General features: G+C 35.9%; 1 protein-coding gene across 3 annotated transcripts in view; it reads right to left on the bottom strand.

The window, feature by feature from the left end:
- LOC106877887 (uncharacterized) overlaps positions 1-17,702 on the bottom strand; it is a 168,405-nt gene that overhangs the window by 124,396 nt on the left and 26,307 nt on the right. For all 3 annotated transcript variants that reach the window (XM_014927039.3, XM_014926964.3, XM_014927110.3), the window contains exons 2-4: positions 6,535-6,552; positions 5,496-5,513; positions 5,095-5,112 (exon numbers count right to left, since the gene is read on the bottom strand). In XM_014927039.3, the coding sequence (XP_014782525.2) occupies positions 5,095-5,112; positions 5,496-5,513; positions 6,535-6,552 (54 nt within the window). The remainder of the gene's footprint in view (positions 1-5,094; positions 5,113-5,495; positions 5,514-6,534; positions 6,553-17,702) is intronic.

The raw sequence follows: 17,702 nt of genomic DNA, 5'->3' as shown, positions 1-17,702 counted from the left end.
TATATAAAACTGTCCTACATAAAGCCTGCCAAAGTTTATACTACAAGTAGGAAGACATATAATCTACAGTTCTTGGCATAAAATAACATATTTTGATACAAAATTACTTCGTAACAAGATTAATATTGAAGTGCAACATAAAAATACATATTGCCTGAAGAATTTCAAACCACAATGACAACCAGTACTTTTAGAATCAATCAGGAAGAAATGCAAGAAACAAAAGTAAATCACAGGACAAACGCGTTCCATTAGCTTCAACACAGTCCATTCTTTTATTCCTTTCTGCTTTTTTTCCTTTTCTTATTGGATTTATTCAATGGAAGATACCCTGCTGAAGGCACCGTCTTTCAAATTTTTAGTCATTTATATGAAGCCCATCACTATTTTGTCTTGTGCATATTCTTTCGATCTTATAAGATGCGAAATACAACAGATCGTTATCGCAAGGGACATATATCAAATCAAATATCACGAGATATTCCTCGTCAAACATATAGGTTTCAGTCCTACCGACAACTTGATAAAACCTTTGCAAGTATACATAATGTATATACATATAAATGTGTGTGTGTGTGTGTGTGTGTGTGTGTGTGTGTGTGTGTGTGTGTGTGCGTGCCTGTGTGTGTATGTATGTATGTATGTATGCATGCAAAATAACCGTTCTAGGGTTGTAGGTTGGACCAAATCAGTGTGATAAAATCGGTGAGATCAAATTATGTATATGTATGCATAAATATATATATTATGAAAATTATTACTAATAAAAAATAGTAATATAAGTGGCTAGCAAGCATAAAATAACCATAAAGGTAAAATTATTAATTTATAATCAGGGTACAAGGTAGTACACAGCATTTACTAGAAATAATAGTCAAAACGGCTCAAGAACCATAGTTATCACTTATACACACTGGTGAATTCGGGGAAACGAGTAAATATAAAGCCAGCTTACCAAATACCGATTACAAATCGCAAATGAATTTGCAGACGTATTCATATCACCTGATATCGGACTCTGTGGTAAACACTTAGTTTTTATCTGTGAGTATTACAGCCGAGGGTTAAAAGTACTCGCGCCACCATGTGTTTATTGACTATTTGAACGCAGCGGCAAATTCAAAATGATCGAAGTGAATATAATTTTTAAAATAAAGATATTATTATTAATAAGAAGTAATATAAATGAATAGCAAGCATAAAATAACCATAAAGATAAAATTATCAATTTATAATCAGAGTACAAGATAGTACACAGCATTGCTAGAAATAAGAGTCAAAACGGCTCAAGAACAAGAGTTATCACTTATACACACAGGTGAATTCGAGGAAATGAGTAAATATAAAGCCAACTTACCAAATAGCGATTAAAAATCGCAAATGGATTTGCAGGCTTACTCATATTACCTGATTTCGGACCCTGTGATAAACAATCTTCATCAGTGAGTATTACTATGGAACCCGAAGGTTCCATTCACCGTTGCATACCTTTGGCTACTACTGGAGTTGTGGATTACATAACAACAGTGAACTTCCCTTCATCGGTACATCCTGTACTATGATTAAGGATTACTTGACAGAGGCTGTCTTGTAATATTCTGTGTAGCCAATTCGTGGTGCGCTTCACTTTGATATACATCGATCATTCAGGGATCCCCCTATTATCAAAGTTATATACACCTTGTCTGAAGATATTATACAAATCGGTTTTTTTTATAATAAAATGAATGTACATGTATATAGGAAGCTGAAATTTTAGGATGTTGGTACAAATGCTCTTTCTTAATTGTGGCTATAATCTGACACACATCTGATCTGTTTTTCGTGAGTAATTGAGAATTTACTGAAATTGGCTGTCTGAAGTTATTATGCAAATGTTGGAATTTATATTTTTACAGTGTTAATAATACGCTTTTGTTATTTTGCAGGTCATAATATAGTCATGGGTAAAAAGAAAGATATTACAGCGTCTGAAAAGCAGAAAATAACTAAGCTTTTAAGTAATGGCATGACCTCTTTGAACATTTCGAAGTAGCTTGACCCACATCATCGAACAATCAAGAAAACAACTGAAGATATAACAAAGAACAGGAAACCAAGGTCTGGAAAGGGGTTCAAGAACTTGTCCACGAGAGATAAACGTTAGCAGAAACGCATCGTCGCTAAAAACCCACTACTCAGTAGTGATAAGGTATTTAATATGGCTGGGATTGTTGGAGTAAAGAGAAACAAAAGGTGTAGAGTCCTTCGCGACATTGGTTCTGTGAAAAAATCTCCTCGCCAGTTTCCTATATCTCCAACTAATATTGATAAACGTCTAAAATGGGCAAGAATGTACTTTAAAACAGATTTCAGTTATTAAACATAACTAGTACGGAAACTTTTTGACCATCTCTAATGGTCAATCCGATATGTGAACGTGTGTAATTACTGCTCATATGAAGGCAACATACCAAATATTGAAAAAGTTGAGGTACAGAGTGCTGTCAGATTACATACAAATATTTCTATATAAATACTTTAAATATTACATACCTTGCAGTAAATCTATACAAATGATATACACACAACAGCGCTGTGACGTTACACATATAAAGAAATAAGCCAAGTAACGGTTCACAACAGTTCACGAAAACAAAAACACAGCTCAATATGTACGTTTAAATACAATTGTAGAATTAAAAACAACCCGAAAGGAAAGATTACCCAAGTTCTGAACAACTTTAAATTTAATTCTAACAAAACTTTATCGAAAATTTTAAAGGTCATTGTCTATTTTGAAAAACAAACAAACACAAATATCAGTGAATAGACAAAATCATCATGGCTAAATGTAGTCTCCTTCGACCAGTTCGTGACTACACTTACTGTATATACAATAAACTAACGCTCTTAACAAAGATTCATATGAAGAATATATATACAATCTAATCCCAGAAAGTTCGGTATATGCAAAGGCTAAACAATTGTGGAATTCCAGACACCCAGAATTAGAATGAATACCTCAGGAGAGGAAAGAGAGTATGATCGTCAGAACTCTCAGCTGGCAACAAGCATCACCCACAATATCTTTGCATAGTACCTATCTACACGCCTACGTTTGGCCTTCTAAACTGACCATTAACAAGAACTCAATGAGACAGATGTTCAAACTTGCAAGCTGCCCAGTGTTACAGAAAGCTTCAACATCAATGGAGATGTAGATAGGTTATACTTCCCACACAAGGATATACACAACACGTTTAAGTTATCTCTACAGATTTTCTATAGAATTTAGAGCCACCACAAGTTACGTCATTTCACATACCTATTATCTAATTTTCTATCTTCGATCACATTATTTGCACAGACGTATTCGTCGTAATTTTCTGTTCTGGCTCTAAATTCTATAGAAAATCTCTAGAGAAAAACTTTAAGTGATTGACTCGCACTGCTAACACAAAAAGTAGGACACAGTATTGACTTATAAATATTAAATATACTTGGTAGTATATTATGGTTACAAAACGAAATACAGTGTCCCTACCAGCAATTAATATGTATGTACTAATTGTCAGGAACGTGTTTGATATGTAAATTGGTCTATCCAATTGTGTTACTCCGCTAAACTTAGTGATTATTTAAGGAAAGCTTTCGTGGGTGGTTAACGGGTTGGATAGTGCTGAAGAAGGAGCAATATATATACATATACACCCATTACCTATTTTTCTATCTTCGATCGCAATGTAGACGTATTCGTATACAAAATGTCATAACTTTCAGTGTTGACTCTAAATTCAATAGAAATCCTGTAGAGATAACTGAAAAGTGATTGAATCGCACTGCTGATACAAAAAGTAGGACACGCGCACACGTACATACATACAAGACAGCATACCAAATATTGGAAAAGTTGTGTGCAGTTAGATTACATACGAATGTCTTTATATAAGCACTTTAAATATTACACACCTTGCAGCATATCTATATAAACGATACATACACACATAAAGGAATACGCCAAGTAACGTTTCAAAACAGCTCGCGAAAAGAAAAGACACCGCTCAATGTGTACGTTTACATACAATTGTAGAATTTAAAACAACCTGAAAGGAAAGATTACCCAAGTTCTGAACAACTTTAAATTTAATTCTGACAAAACTTTGTCGAAAATTTTAAAGGTCATTGTCTATTTTGAATAGCAAACACACACATCAGTGAACAGACAAAAATGTCATGTCTAAACGTAGTTTCGTTCAACGAATTCGTGATTACAATCACTGTATACAAAGAACTAACTCTTAAGAAATATACATAAGAGACCTTGAAGTCGGTGTCTCAAATGATTCAGATTTAGAATATTTCACAAACTTTTTTTGTTCGCTTATAGAGATGTATTGCAATTAGGAGGCGAGAAAAACATAGTTTTGCTGCTTCCTTTTTCTTTAAGTAAATTGGTTGTGAGTGACTTCTTGTGTAGAGTAAATTAGGTTAAAAGCTTAATACAATTCTGTGTATATCTTTTCAGTTACTGTAAATATGAAATTTTGATGCTCTGCTTTACATTTTCAAAGTATACGAAGAAGTAAATTAATATTGGTTCCAGATTTTGACATAAGTTCGGCGGAGGGGGCAAATCGATTACATCAACTGATACTTATTTAAATGGCCCCGAAAGGATGAATGGCAAAGGCGACTTCGGCGGAATTTCAACTCAGAAAGTGAAAACAGATGAAATACCATTAAGAATTTTGTCCGGCGTGCTAACGATTCTGCCAGCTCGCCGCTTTAAACAAGTAAATTGATATTAGTTTCAAATTTTGGTACAATGCCAGCAACTTCGGGAGAAGGGATATGTCGATTGCATTGATTCCAATGCTCAACTGATACTTATTTTATCGACCCCATAAAGAAGCAAGTTGAAGTCGACCTCGGCGAAATTTCAACTCAGTACATGAAGACGGATGAAATGCAGCTAAAACTTTTGCCCGGGGTGCTAATGATTATGCCACCTCACCGACTTAGAGAATTAAATTACTATTAAAACCAATAGATTATTACCACACCAGTTTTTTAATCAAGTACAAATTTATATAGATAATTTTATATACTTACCAACACTGTCGCTGTTTACTGTATAATTAAAATAAACATATGTTAATAATAATATTGGTAATAATAACAATAACAACGATAATAATAATAATTTGGCACAAGGCCAGGAATTTTGGGGGAGGAGCTAAGTCAATTACATCGACCCCAGTGCTCAATGGGTATTTATTTTATCGACCCTAGAAAAGAAGAAAGCTAAAGTCGACTTCGGCGGAATTTGAACTCAGAACGTAAAGATGGACGAAATGCCGCTAAACATTTTGCCCGGTGTGCAAACAACTCTGCCTGCTCGCCGCCTTAAATAGGAGAATTACTATTAAAACCAATAGATTATTACTTCGCCAGTTTTTTAATTATCAAGTATAAATTTATATGAATTTATATAAATAATTTTGTATACTTACCCAGACTGTCGATGTCTACTGTAAAAATAAAATAAATATATGTAAATAATAATAATGGTAATAATAACAATAACAACAATAATACTTTCTACTATAGACACAAGGTCTGAAAGTTTTTGTGAGTTGGGGACATGTGGATTACATCGACCCCAGTGTTTCACTGGTACTTGGTTTATCGACCTCGAAAGGATGAAAGGCAAAGTCGACCTCGGCGGAATTTGAACTCAGAACGCAATGCTAATGATTCTGCCAGCTCACCGCCTTAACAACAACTATAATAATAATAATAATAATAATAATAATAATAATAATAATAATAATAATAATAATAATAATAATAATAATAATAATAATAATAATAATAATTCTTTCTACTAAATGTGTTGAGAGGAATTCTTTGGGGTTTGAATAATTCATCTCTGGAAACATGAGTGTTTCGTTCATCATCCTTAAACAAACTTTATTCGGGGATCTTTTGAGTGAGATGGGCTACTCAACCTCAAGAAAATTCTAACTGGCCCCCACCTGCAAAGTCATGCACTGTTTACCTTCATATGTGGTCATCATGTCGCGCACATATGGTTGTGATGCATGTATCTGGTGTAGCCCTATCAGACGGGCAGTCATGATGGGTATATTGGGCTTCGTATATTTGTACCCCAGCGTCACTTTGATGGCATGCGCTGCTCTCTCACTCAATAATAATAATAATAATAATAATAATAATAATAATACTTTCTACTAAATGCACAAGGCCTGAAATTTTGAGGACGGGGACTAGTCGATTACATCGACCCCAGTGTGTAACCAGTACTTATTTCATCGAACCCGAAAGAATTAAAGGCAAAGCCGACTTCGGCAGAATTTCAACTCGGAACGTGAAGACGGACGAAATGCTGCGAAGCATCTTACCCAGTGTGTTAACGATTCTGCCTACTCACCGCCTTAAAGAAGTAAATTACTATTAAAACCAAAGGATTATTACCACGCCAGTTTTTTAATCAAGTACACATTTATATAAATAATTTTATATACTTACCCACACTGTTGCTGGTTACTGTAAAAATAAAATAAATATACGTTAATAATAATAATAGTAATAATAACAATAAAAGCAATACCACCACCAACAACAACAATGATGATTATGATAATGATGATGATGCAGTACCAGGCAGTGGCTCTCATGGCTTTTGATCTTAACTGATTGGAAGTGTTATTATGTACATTGTTTTGTCTTGGTATAAAAGATGGGTTACAACAAATATTCAGCTCAATACCACAGATTTAATTGTCAGTTGCTTGACCTTAACCAGTTGAGCATGTCCCTTAGTGGATTATGACATGTACATCTCTGATCACGAGCAGAAGTAGTAGGGCAACATCATAACCATGTGTTGAGAGGAATTTTGGGGGATTTCAATAATTCATTTCTGGAAACATAGGTGTTTTGTTCATCATACTTAAACCTTATTCAGAGACCTTTTGAGCGCGATGGGCTACTCGACCTGAAGAAAATTCTAACTGGGGTCCGCCTGCAAGGTCATGCGCTGTTTATCTTGATTTGTGATGACCATGTCGCGCACACATTGTTATGACGCATGTGTCTGGTGTACCTTATCAGACGGGTAGTCATGATAGGTATATTGAGCTTTGTATATTTGTACCCCAGTATCACTTTGATGGCATGTATAGCTCTCTCACTCAGTAATAATAATAATAATAATAATAATAATAATAATAATAATAATAATAATAATAATAATAATAATGTTTCCTTAATCAACCACTAAGGGTTCACAAAAAACACTTGATACGTGCAGGACAATACAATGTGGCTTACATAAAAGGCGTGTGAAAAGTAAAAAAAATAGTTACAATATAAAATTAAACAATGAGAGACTTCCTATGGCTGTTCGTGGCAAAATACGACCTAGAAGTCCCGAAGCGGTTCGTCCATGTCCCAATGGCACATTCAGAAATCCAGTCAGTACCCATCAGACAGTTGAAAACATCTGAGCAAGCTTACAAGACTTTTGCCACTCCACTTTTATGGCTGCTAGATCCACACAATCCAAACGTGTTTCCAAGATGGCCCAATCACCCATTAGTACTAAAGGTTGAGACGTTCCCAGGAAGACGTCCAGACGTCTAAAGAAATCTGGATGTCCTTCCTATGTCGGAGCATAAACAACTGCCAGTCTGAAGGCACTCGCGTCGCTTCTATTTACATCCATGACCACCAGCATCCCTTCTGGGCCCAGGAAGGTAGTCCTTATCTCGAGTTCCAAACCTTTGCAGAACAACGCCGCAGTTCCAACCGCCGCTCATTTCCAGTTGTCATGGAGATAAGTAAATCTCGTATTCACCGAAAGTGATGCCTTGAGAGTGCTATTCATGTTGTCGGCCTGGATTGCTATGTGTTTTCGTTTATTGAAACGTCTGTAAAGTTGGTGGCTTTTGTAGTGTTGGAGATGTTTGTAATTGCTTTGGTTTAGGGTGTATGTGTGTGATGGTTTGTTGGCTTCTGTGTCTTCTCTTCTGATTATCTTGTAACGCGCTTTTCATTTTGTAATGTTTTCCTTTTTTTTCTTCAGGATCCATTCTGGTGGGTTTCCAAGATTGTTTTTCTCGCTAGACAAGTTTTTACAATCTGAAAATCTGTGGCAAGGAGAGGAACGTCTGCATTTCCACGCTGTTGGTTTCGTCCACTGGTGTGGGTGAAGCTTCTCTCGGTTGTGGTGATGTAGGTGGCGTTATTGTTTTTCTCGGGTGTGGTACCGGTGATTGCTACTGATGTTGTTGAAAGATCTCTCCTGCTACTCTTTCTGTAGATGATGTTGTTTTGGTTTTGGATGCTGCTGCTCATAGCACTGATGCTGTTGGTATTGTTAGTGGTGCTTCTGTTGCTGCTGTTGTTGTGTTAGAGGTGTACTTTCTTTGCATGGGGTAGAAACCCTTTAAATTGTTTGTTTCGCCACTAATTAGGCATTTTGGCTGCGTTCCATTAGGTAGGCTGATCAGGTCAGGGATAATTTCGATACCGTCAGATCGGTATGTAAATACAATTCCATGCCCATATATGACCATTTCTCCTTTCCCATTTTGTGGACTTGTAGAATTTTCCTTTCGTTTTCTATGCCGATTAATACGGCTGCTACCAGCTAAGAGATGTCCGCATTTGTTGGAACCTTTATTTTAAAGACCCTTCAACTGAGGTATGTCGGAATTTGCCATAATTCCTCACCTTTGAAGGTTGTTGTTGCATATTTTTTGGCTAATTCTTCAGTTGAAAATCTTATTTCAACTGTGTCAAAGTGTCTCCCTCTGGCAACATAAGTTTTAAGACCGACCTCAGACCTTTTTCGATCTGAGTCTGCATCGCTCGCTCCAGTCTCGTCTTTAATGATGAACATTTATATATAATGTTTTTTTTATTAATGTCTTCTTTCACCTCTTCCTGTATGTTAAGGAAGACTGTTCTGCCATCCTTTGTTGAACGTCACTTAGCGTCGTTCAATATTTTTCTGTCAACTTGACTTTTGATATTTTCCGACAAGTTTGTGCAAAATCATTCCCATTCTGCTGAGAAAAAAGAACGACCGCTGTTGTCGTTGTGCAAGTGCTTATAGTGGGGGGATGGTGATGGAAGTCGTGCTTGCACCATCTATAATAATAAAAGCGAAATTCCGTCTGTCCGTGAGGGGTCCCTAATAGACATATTATACCCTTTGGGAATCAGAATGATCCCGGAATTGAAAATCTGTCCTTGATTTGGTTCTTGGACATCCATCATTGGGATCTGATTTAAAAGCATTTAGGTTGTTTATTTCTAGCAGCTAAAGCTTGGCTGATTCATGCCATTTTAGTGGAATTTGTCAGATGACGTCAGGGATTAAGTGAGAGACAAACGACTTTCGCTTCGTTAATTTTTGCATCGAGACAAATTGGCCAAAAGTTGAAATTCAACTTGGGACTGAAACAATAAAATGATTGCATTGCAGAATTAGTTCTCATCCGTCCTTAACTTCTGATTCAGCACCACAGGAGCATATAATTATCATAGACGTATTATAGTCATGCTATTTAGCTCTCTTTAGTTTTGGGTCGCAGGCCCAATTATCCCTCTGCGGGAGCCAGCGCAAAAGTCTGCTTGGAATGCAGCTTTTAAGCTAGTTTTTAAATATACTTTGATCATTACTACTGCTGCTGCTTCTGTTGTTGTCGTTGTTGTTGCTGCTGCTGCTGCTGTTTTTGCTGCTGTTGTCCTTGCTTCGTTTCTCGACCACATCAACTAGTGGTGAGAAAACGATGTCATAGCAGTTATTTCAACAGCCATCGCTTTCCTCGATTTAGGAGACCATATTGGTATTTTTATTTTAAAATATTAAATTTTCACTTTTAAATTTCAAAATTCACCCTTAAAGGGAAAATTCTTACCGGACTAGCTCGCTCCGCTTGCAGTGAGCTGGGCTGTTGTTGTAGTGACAAAGAGGTATGAGAGCCACTATAGGGCCAGTAGTGGTAGAGTCGTTGTACGAGTTCTCAGCTGAAGTCAGTGTCAGTTACGTGTTATATACGAGTTCGAGTTACCGTCAAGGTAAACGTTTCAAAGTTATTGTTTTGCGGAGCTATCAGCGATAGCACGATAGACAAGTCAAAGATAATAATACGCGGAATACCGCCACAACATGATAGTAGCGACAAGAATATTACAGCGTCGACAATATCATACAAGTGGACGAGGATCCACATTATAACAGTGGCGACAAGGATATAAACAATTCGCGCGGACAACGTTGAAAGAAAATATTTTTTTCACGAGAAAATAAACAATTCACGCGTACGACGTTGAAAAATTGTTCACGTGGAGAAAATAAAAACTTGACAGAAGAGTAATAAGCATTTTTGTGGTACATATTTTACGAAAAATCCGTAAAATTATGGAAAATTTGTTAGGTTTAGTTGAATTACAAAAGCAGCAACAACAACTCAAAGAATAAGAACAACAACAAATGCTACAAATAATGATGTCGGTAACAAAACCGAAAAATTCGCCAGACCATGTAGCAAATTCAATGAATGAATTTAAATATAACCCAGAAGAAGAAATCACTTTCGAGGCATATTACCGAAGATTTGAACAAATGTTTGAAAAAGAATTCCAAGACTGGACGGACGAAATGAAAACGCGTCTAATTCTGAGGAAGCTGGCGACGATAGAGCACGAGAAATATTGTAACTCTATATTGTCTAAAAAAAAAAGTTTCTGGCGTAGATTTCATGGACACAATTGAGATTTTATGTAGGATGTTTAGGGAAAAAACATTGTTGTTCAATACACGTTGGAAGTGTTTGAATACTGAGAAAAGCGATGACGAAGACCTTATCACATATGCGGGTAAAGTGAACAGAGAGTGTGAGAGATTTAAACTGGATAAACTAACTCCAGACTCGTTCAAGTGCCTGATTTTGCTAGGGAACTTACTGCTAAAAAGAACGCAGAAGTCAGAACAAAAATTCTCGCAAAGCTGGAAATAAATCAGGATATAATTATCCAGAAACTGTCAGAAGAGTGTGATATGATATCAAAATTAAGGCACGACACAAAAGAAATCCAACGCAGAGATTGTTTGCAGATAAAACCAGTGTAGAAGAGTCAGAAGACGGATAAAGTGTTTCACAAAAAATACGATATACAACAGGAGATAAACCCATGTATGGCATGCAGTGGTATGCACCTGAGAAAAGAGTGTCTGTCCAAAAAAGCAAAGTGTTTTTGTTGTGGAAACACAAGACACATTAAATCGCACTGCAGAACTAAGATGGCGAAAAACTGGACCAAACGAGAAAAAATAAATAGTTTGTCATCAGAGATTTAGAAGGATTAGGCTGTTGCACTAAAACAAAAGCGAGGATTGCAGTAAAAGAAAAGGCAACACCCGTTTTTATGCCCAAACGGAACGTGCTGTTTGTGGTATTCTTTCACTGCACTACTGAGCTCAGTTCTCTGTGCCATTTATGGCATAAGACCACGTCAATAAAGAGCTGGAAAAACTAGAAAATCTAGATATAATTGAAAAAGTCGATCATTCAGACTGGGCAGCTCCGACGGTTTATGTAAAGAAACAAACTAGTAAACTAAGAGTGTGTGCGGACTTTTCAACTGGATTAAATAACCATTTGATCGAACACAACTATCTATTATCAAGCCCAGAAGTGTTCTCAAAACTAAATGGAGGAAAATTTTTCTCGAAGCTAGACCCCTCGGTGACCTATCTACAGATACAAGTAGAGAAAGATTGCGCACACCTTTTAACAATCAGCACACACCATGGATTGTGTAAATTCAAGCGGCTATAATTAATTGAATTGATCTTCAAATCACATTATTTACTAACGCCTTTACTGTTGAAAGAAGGAAATAGTGTATAAGGCCCACGGACAACTCGATATTCTATAATAGAAATGTGATAATATCGGATAATGTCGAAAAAATAATCAGGTGAGAATACTTTAAACGTAATATTTTATTTTCAGAGATAGAAAAAAATTAGCAAATCGAACACAGAACTTTGTTTTTGATATTATAAAAACAAAATAAAAAGATTAACGGATAGTTAATGTATTAAGAAAAAAAATAAATATATTAAAATAACTAATTATAAACATTTACTGAATCAACTAGTAAACAATGGAACTCAATCCTTAGAACATAATAATAAGGGAATGTAAGAAAGCAAAAAATCCGGTAATAAAACGTGCAATAATAACAAATAAATTGTATCTAGAAAAATTTCCAAGTTACTCCTTAATTTAAAAACTGTAGTTTCTAAGTGTAGTTGCCTTTCGATGGTGTGTATATGTCAAATGTGATACACAGATGACTACTTTAATTGCCTTTCAACGGTGCACATGCAATAAGTATAATACATGGATGGCTACTTTAAGTGTCTTTCAATGGTGTTTATACGTTAAATATGACACACAGATGATTGTTGTAAAAGTTAATTATCTTATGAAGTTTGCACATCTTTAGGAAGATTTTGTGATGGCAGTGAGAAAGAATGTAATGAAAGGCAAATTCGGCTAATCGAATTCAAAAAGTTGATGGCATCCAGCACAGATTTCTATTCTTCTTATCAATTCCGCTGATACCCTCAGTGCTCCGATTGTTTTGGTGCTTCTCCTTAGCTAAATAACCTTCCGATTTACTCCCTTTCAAACATTAGAATTCTATTGTTTTATTGGTTACGAATTTACAACTTTTCATACAAATATTTATCAATTTCTGAAAGAGTACAAACAAAAGAATGAGAAACTATAGAATGTTTCACTGGGCAAATTCTTTTCTTTTGAAGATGCTAGATTATATGGTTATTTACCTACAGACTTTGCAGAACAAATGATTTCTAAACAAAGTCCAAACGATTCTACGTTATCATGTTTTATTTGTCATTTTGTCATATACAATGCATGATATCCCAACAACTGCACTTCATGTATACCAAGTACACTACACTAACCACACAATATTATCATCCAACCATATTCCGCAAAACGCAACTGAATTCCAACTGCAACAACGACAATTCCAAGTATCAGCAAGAACGATTTTATATGGTTGCTCGATTTAGTGAAAACTTGGATCAAATCTGTCAAGGCACGGCCTATCATGTGGAAAAGGAAAGGCTATGCAACAAGAATAACGACTACAACAACAACGGCGATAACAAAACATATTTTTAGTAATGTATCTCTCAGACATTGCAAACACTACCTTCAAATCAATCGAAAAAATAAGTAGCCTTAACACATAATGTCATACCAAATTTCAAGTAAACACAAAGATAAATACATTTTATGCAATTTGGGGATGGTTAAGGTTTACAGAAATAGCATTCATTATAATTATTATCATCATTATTATTATTATCATAGACGTCGCACAGTATACAATATCGTGAGGTTGTTGATTGAAGATATTGTCTACCTGGGGGTTGTATTGTTTGTTGAGTCACAACAAGGACCTCAGACAAACAATATTTTACGCAATATGCGTGCAGTTCCAAGTGATGCCGATTTTTGCAATACATCTAGATTGTAGAGTATTTCTAAAGTTTTCAGATGTTTTTTTCAGATTGGGTGGTATTGAACCCAATGCTCCGATGACAATAGGGATAACCTTTATGTTTGACTCTCGTTGCTGCCACATGTTAGCGATCACAATTCTCAGGTCTCCATATTTATCAAATTTTTCCCTTTCTTTCATGATGATATGTTGGCCTCCTGACACTGTCACGTCAGTTATTAGGCACTCTTGTCCCTCCTAAAAATTACTATATCTTTCTTTCTTATGCACCACAACAAAGTCTGGTTAGGTGATCGCACTAGATCATTACTTCCCACAGGATTTTGCAGTTCAGTAACTCCTTCTGGGGTTTGTTCATTCCACATTTTTGCTCTTTGTATGCCGTGATTTCTACAGAGTTCCCAATGGATCATTCTTGCCGCATTGTCATGGCGTCGTTTGTATTCCCGTTGTGCCAATTTCGAGCATTCGTTAACGAAGTGCCGTACTGTTTCATCCCTTCACCACACATTCTGCATTTGTCACTATCGGTAGTGATGTCTGTTATTATCATCATCATCATCATCATCATTATTATTATTATTATTATTATTATTATTATTGTTGTTGTTCAGTAGTTTTATTTTTATAACATGCTTTCACTTCACTACCGAGCGCAGCTCTGTGTGCCTTGGGTATGTACTGTGGTTTGCTGTGATGCTCTTATGGTTACAGTATTGAAAGTGTTTTGCGTAGTATGTGTGCAGTGCTCAGTAGTGCAATTTTCTGTATGTTATATATATTTGTAAGTCCTGGTGTTTTTCTTATGTATTTGTCTGAATATTTTTTTATTATATCTAAGGCACCTACTATGATAGGAATTGTTTCTGTTTTTAGATTCCACATTCGAGTTACCTCTATTTCCAGGTCTTTGTATTTTGAAAGTTTCTCCATTTCTTTTAGAGAGACGTTGTCATCTGCGGGTATTGATACATCAATTAGAAAGCATTTTTTTTCCTTCATGATCTTTGACAACTATATCTGGTCTATTAGCCTTAATTTCTCTATCTGTATGTATTGGCATATCCCAGAGTATGGTTGCTTTCTCGTTTTCTGTGACCTTTTCTGGCGTGTGTTTATACCATCTTTTTTCTGTTGTTATTCCATAGTGTTGGCATAGCTTCCAGTGTATATAGGTCCCAGCTCTGTCGTGTCTGTGAATATATTCCTTCTTAGCCAGGACTGGGCAGCCAGAGATAATATGATTTATTGTTTCTTGTCCATCGCCACATATTCTGCAGTTACTTGTTATGTTTCTTTTCATTATATGTTTTTGGTAATTTCTGGTGGGGAGGCTTTGGTCTTGTGCAGCAATTAAAAATCCTTCAGTCTCTGCTTTGAGTCCTGAGCTTCTCAACCATGCTGGGATTTTTCTCTGTCTATTTCTTTTGCATTTAGTTTAGCCCAGTATTTACCATGTAAGGGCTTTTCTTGCCATCGTTTTATCATGGTCCGTTACTGTTCTAGTTTTAGTTTGGATTTCATTTGTTTTATAGCTTTTGTTTCTTCTTCTTCTTCGTCTTCGTATTTGTTAGGTAGTATGATTTCTTGTTTGTATTTGTCAGCTTCCTTAAATACTGAAAACAGTTTTTTGTTTTGCTCGTGTTTTGTGACTATTTGTATTAGTTTTCCTTGCTTCTGAAGTAGGTATTTTTGCAGTCCTATGGTGGTTATTTTATAATAGTTTTCCAGCTGTATAAGACCTCTACCACCTTCTGTACGTTGTATATATAGCCTTTCTATGTCAGATTTTGGGTGGTGCATCCAGAGATCCTGTCATTATTTTTCTTGTTTTCCTGTCTATTTTAGATAGTTCGTTTAGTGTCCAGTTAAGGATATTGTAACTGGGACGGCTGAAGTGTTAATACCCATTATCTTGTTTTTAGCATTGAGCTCTGTTTTTAGTATTGATCAAACTCGTCTATAGTACTCTTTCTTTATTTTCTCTTTCATTTGTGTATGTTGTATCCTATCTAGTTCATCGACTCCTAAATATTTGTATGGCTGGCTTTCGTCTAATTCTCTTATTTCATTGGCTTTATCTAGTGTGATTTTGCTACTCTTAACTAGTTTTCCTCTTTTCAGGGTTGCTTTGGCACATTTTTCTAATCCGAATTTCATATCTATTTCCTTGGTAAATCCATGTACTGTCTGTAGTAGTGTTTCCAGCTCTTTATCATTTCTAGCGTATAATTTTAGGTCAACCTTATTATTATTATTATTATTATTATTATTATTATTATTATTATCATCATCATCATCATCATTATTATTATTATTATTATTATTATTATTATTATTATTATTATTATTATTATTATTATTTTTATTATTATTATTATAAAGGCGGCGAGCTGGCAGAAACGCGGTATTTTGTCTGTCTTTACGTTCTGAGTTCAAATTCTGCCGAGGTCGACTTTACCTTTCATCCTTTCGAGGTCGATAAATTAAGTGTCCATGGACACAGAAAATTACGTCTATGGCAAGAAAGTTGGAGTTAAAATAAACTTGTCGACACGAAGCAATAGAATTTCGTCTTATTGCTGTGATGACAGCAACACCTTCAAACATACAAGTAGCAGCAACGACAGTGACAACAACAATAGTAACAACAATGTGTACAACAGTTGCAGAAACAACAATAACATCAACAGTTTTATATTCTGGTAGTGGGTATATAATTTAACAAAATAGAGGGAAAGAAAGTATTCACACGACGTTCTACGATTACTGTTACACGAGGTTAAACGCTCTCTGCCAACGGTTCACAGTGAACTGCTTACTCGTCATTTGCTCACAGTTCTTTATTTTATAGCAATAAACAGCATCAGCAACAACCACAGTAACGACGGGAACAACAACAGCGAAAACAAGATTGCAGTTATCAATGGTAACAATAGTAATAACAACAAAAACTGTGTGGAAAACAACAGCAACAGGAACAGTAACAATAACAACATTAAAACCCACGAGGGCAGTTAGCTAGTGGACCGCGCATTCGGAGCCAAGATCTGAAAGATAACGTACCCCCACCCCACCCAGTATTAAAATGATATGGTAAAACCATGTGTTATGTCCTTTAGTGAGGGGGCAAAAAACTATGAACGAAAAAACCATTGTGTATAAATGCATTTCTCGCAAGGATAATAAACTTAAGTTTCCTACTCCGGCAGAAACAGAAAAATGCCTCCAAGATGTGTGGCCCTCAGTGTTACATATATACAAAGAAAACAATACGCGACAGTACTGCTATATGCAACAGCGAGCAAGAAGCCAGAAGAATGGCAACAAGGATTTGCACGTTCCAGACCTTTTATAATGATTTCTCATTATATGGGTAAAAGGTTAACTGGAATTCGAGTCAAAAACATGCCGGTTCACCAAGGTCCGGTAAGTCTTATGCACTCTAGAAGAACATGGGGAGATTGTGGAGGCGAAGTCCACTCCACAACTAAACAGAACTGAAATTCTTATGGAATTCCCAACACGTGTGGTAAACTCCATGCGAGGCATTAATGCAATTAGTTTGGTCACTGTATAGATACGTTGATCAAGATTGTTTAGGATATAAAGCGTTCAGTTGTGATGCTATTATGTTTAGTGTCATATGTGTTCGATCAACCAAAGACATTCCATCAGCGACCGTCCCATCTGTTTGTAGGTATCTAGGACTACATTGTACAATATACCCTCTCCCTTTTAAGATGGCAAAATGTAATGACGTTGGTTTAGCTGTTATTTTTAACAGGCTGAGCGACTGCCTGCAAGCTTCTTTCTTGGCTTTAGTGTTATATATATTCTTTCTCCAACTAATTGAGCCTGTTCTACTTTACTGTGATGTAATTTGATATTTGAGCAGTTGGGCCTGTATTGAAATTATATTTTCATTGTATCAGTGCTGTGAGCACGTTTTGTTAACGATCCCCAAACGTTCTTCACAAGGTCACTCGCCTATTAGAATTAGTTGTCGAATTTTCATATATTTACTGTCTTCAAAAGGAAAACATATTGCAGAATCTTTCATACTGAACAATCTAATCCCGTCTTTCATTGTAACTGCTGCTACGGGGCATCCA

Source organism: Octopus bimaculoides, chromosome 4 (genome assembly GCF_046866305.1).
Source record: "Octopus bimaculoides isolate indiv1 chromosome 4, ASM4686630v1, whole genome shotgun sequence".
NCBI classification, from domain to species: domain Eukaryota; kingdom Metazoa; phylum Mollusca; class Cephalopoda; order Octopoda; family Octopodidae; genus Octopus; species Octopus bimaculoides.
The sequence above is the reverse complement of the archived record's forward strand: the minus strand, read 5'-3'. Positions and strand labels throughout refer to the sequence as shown.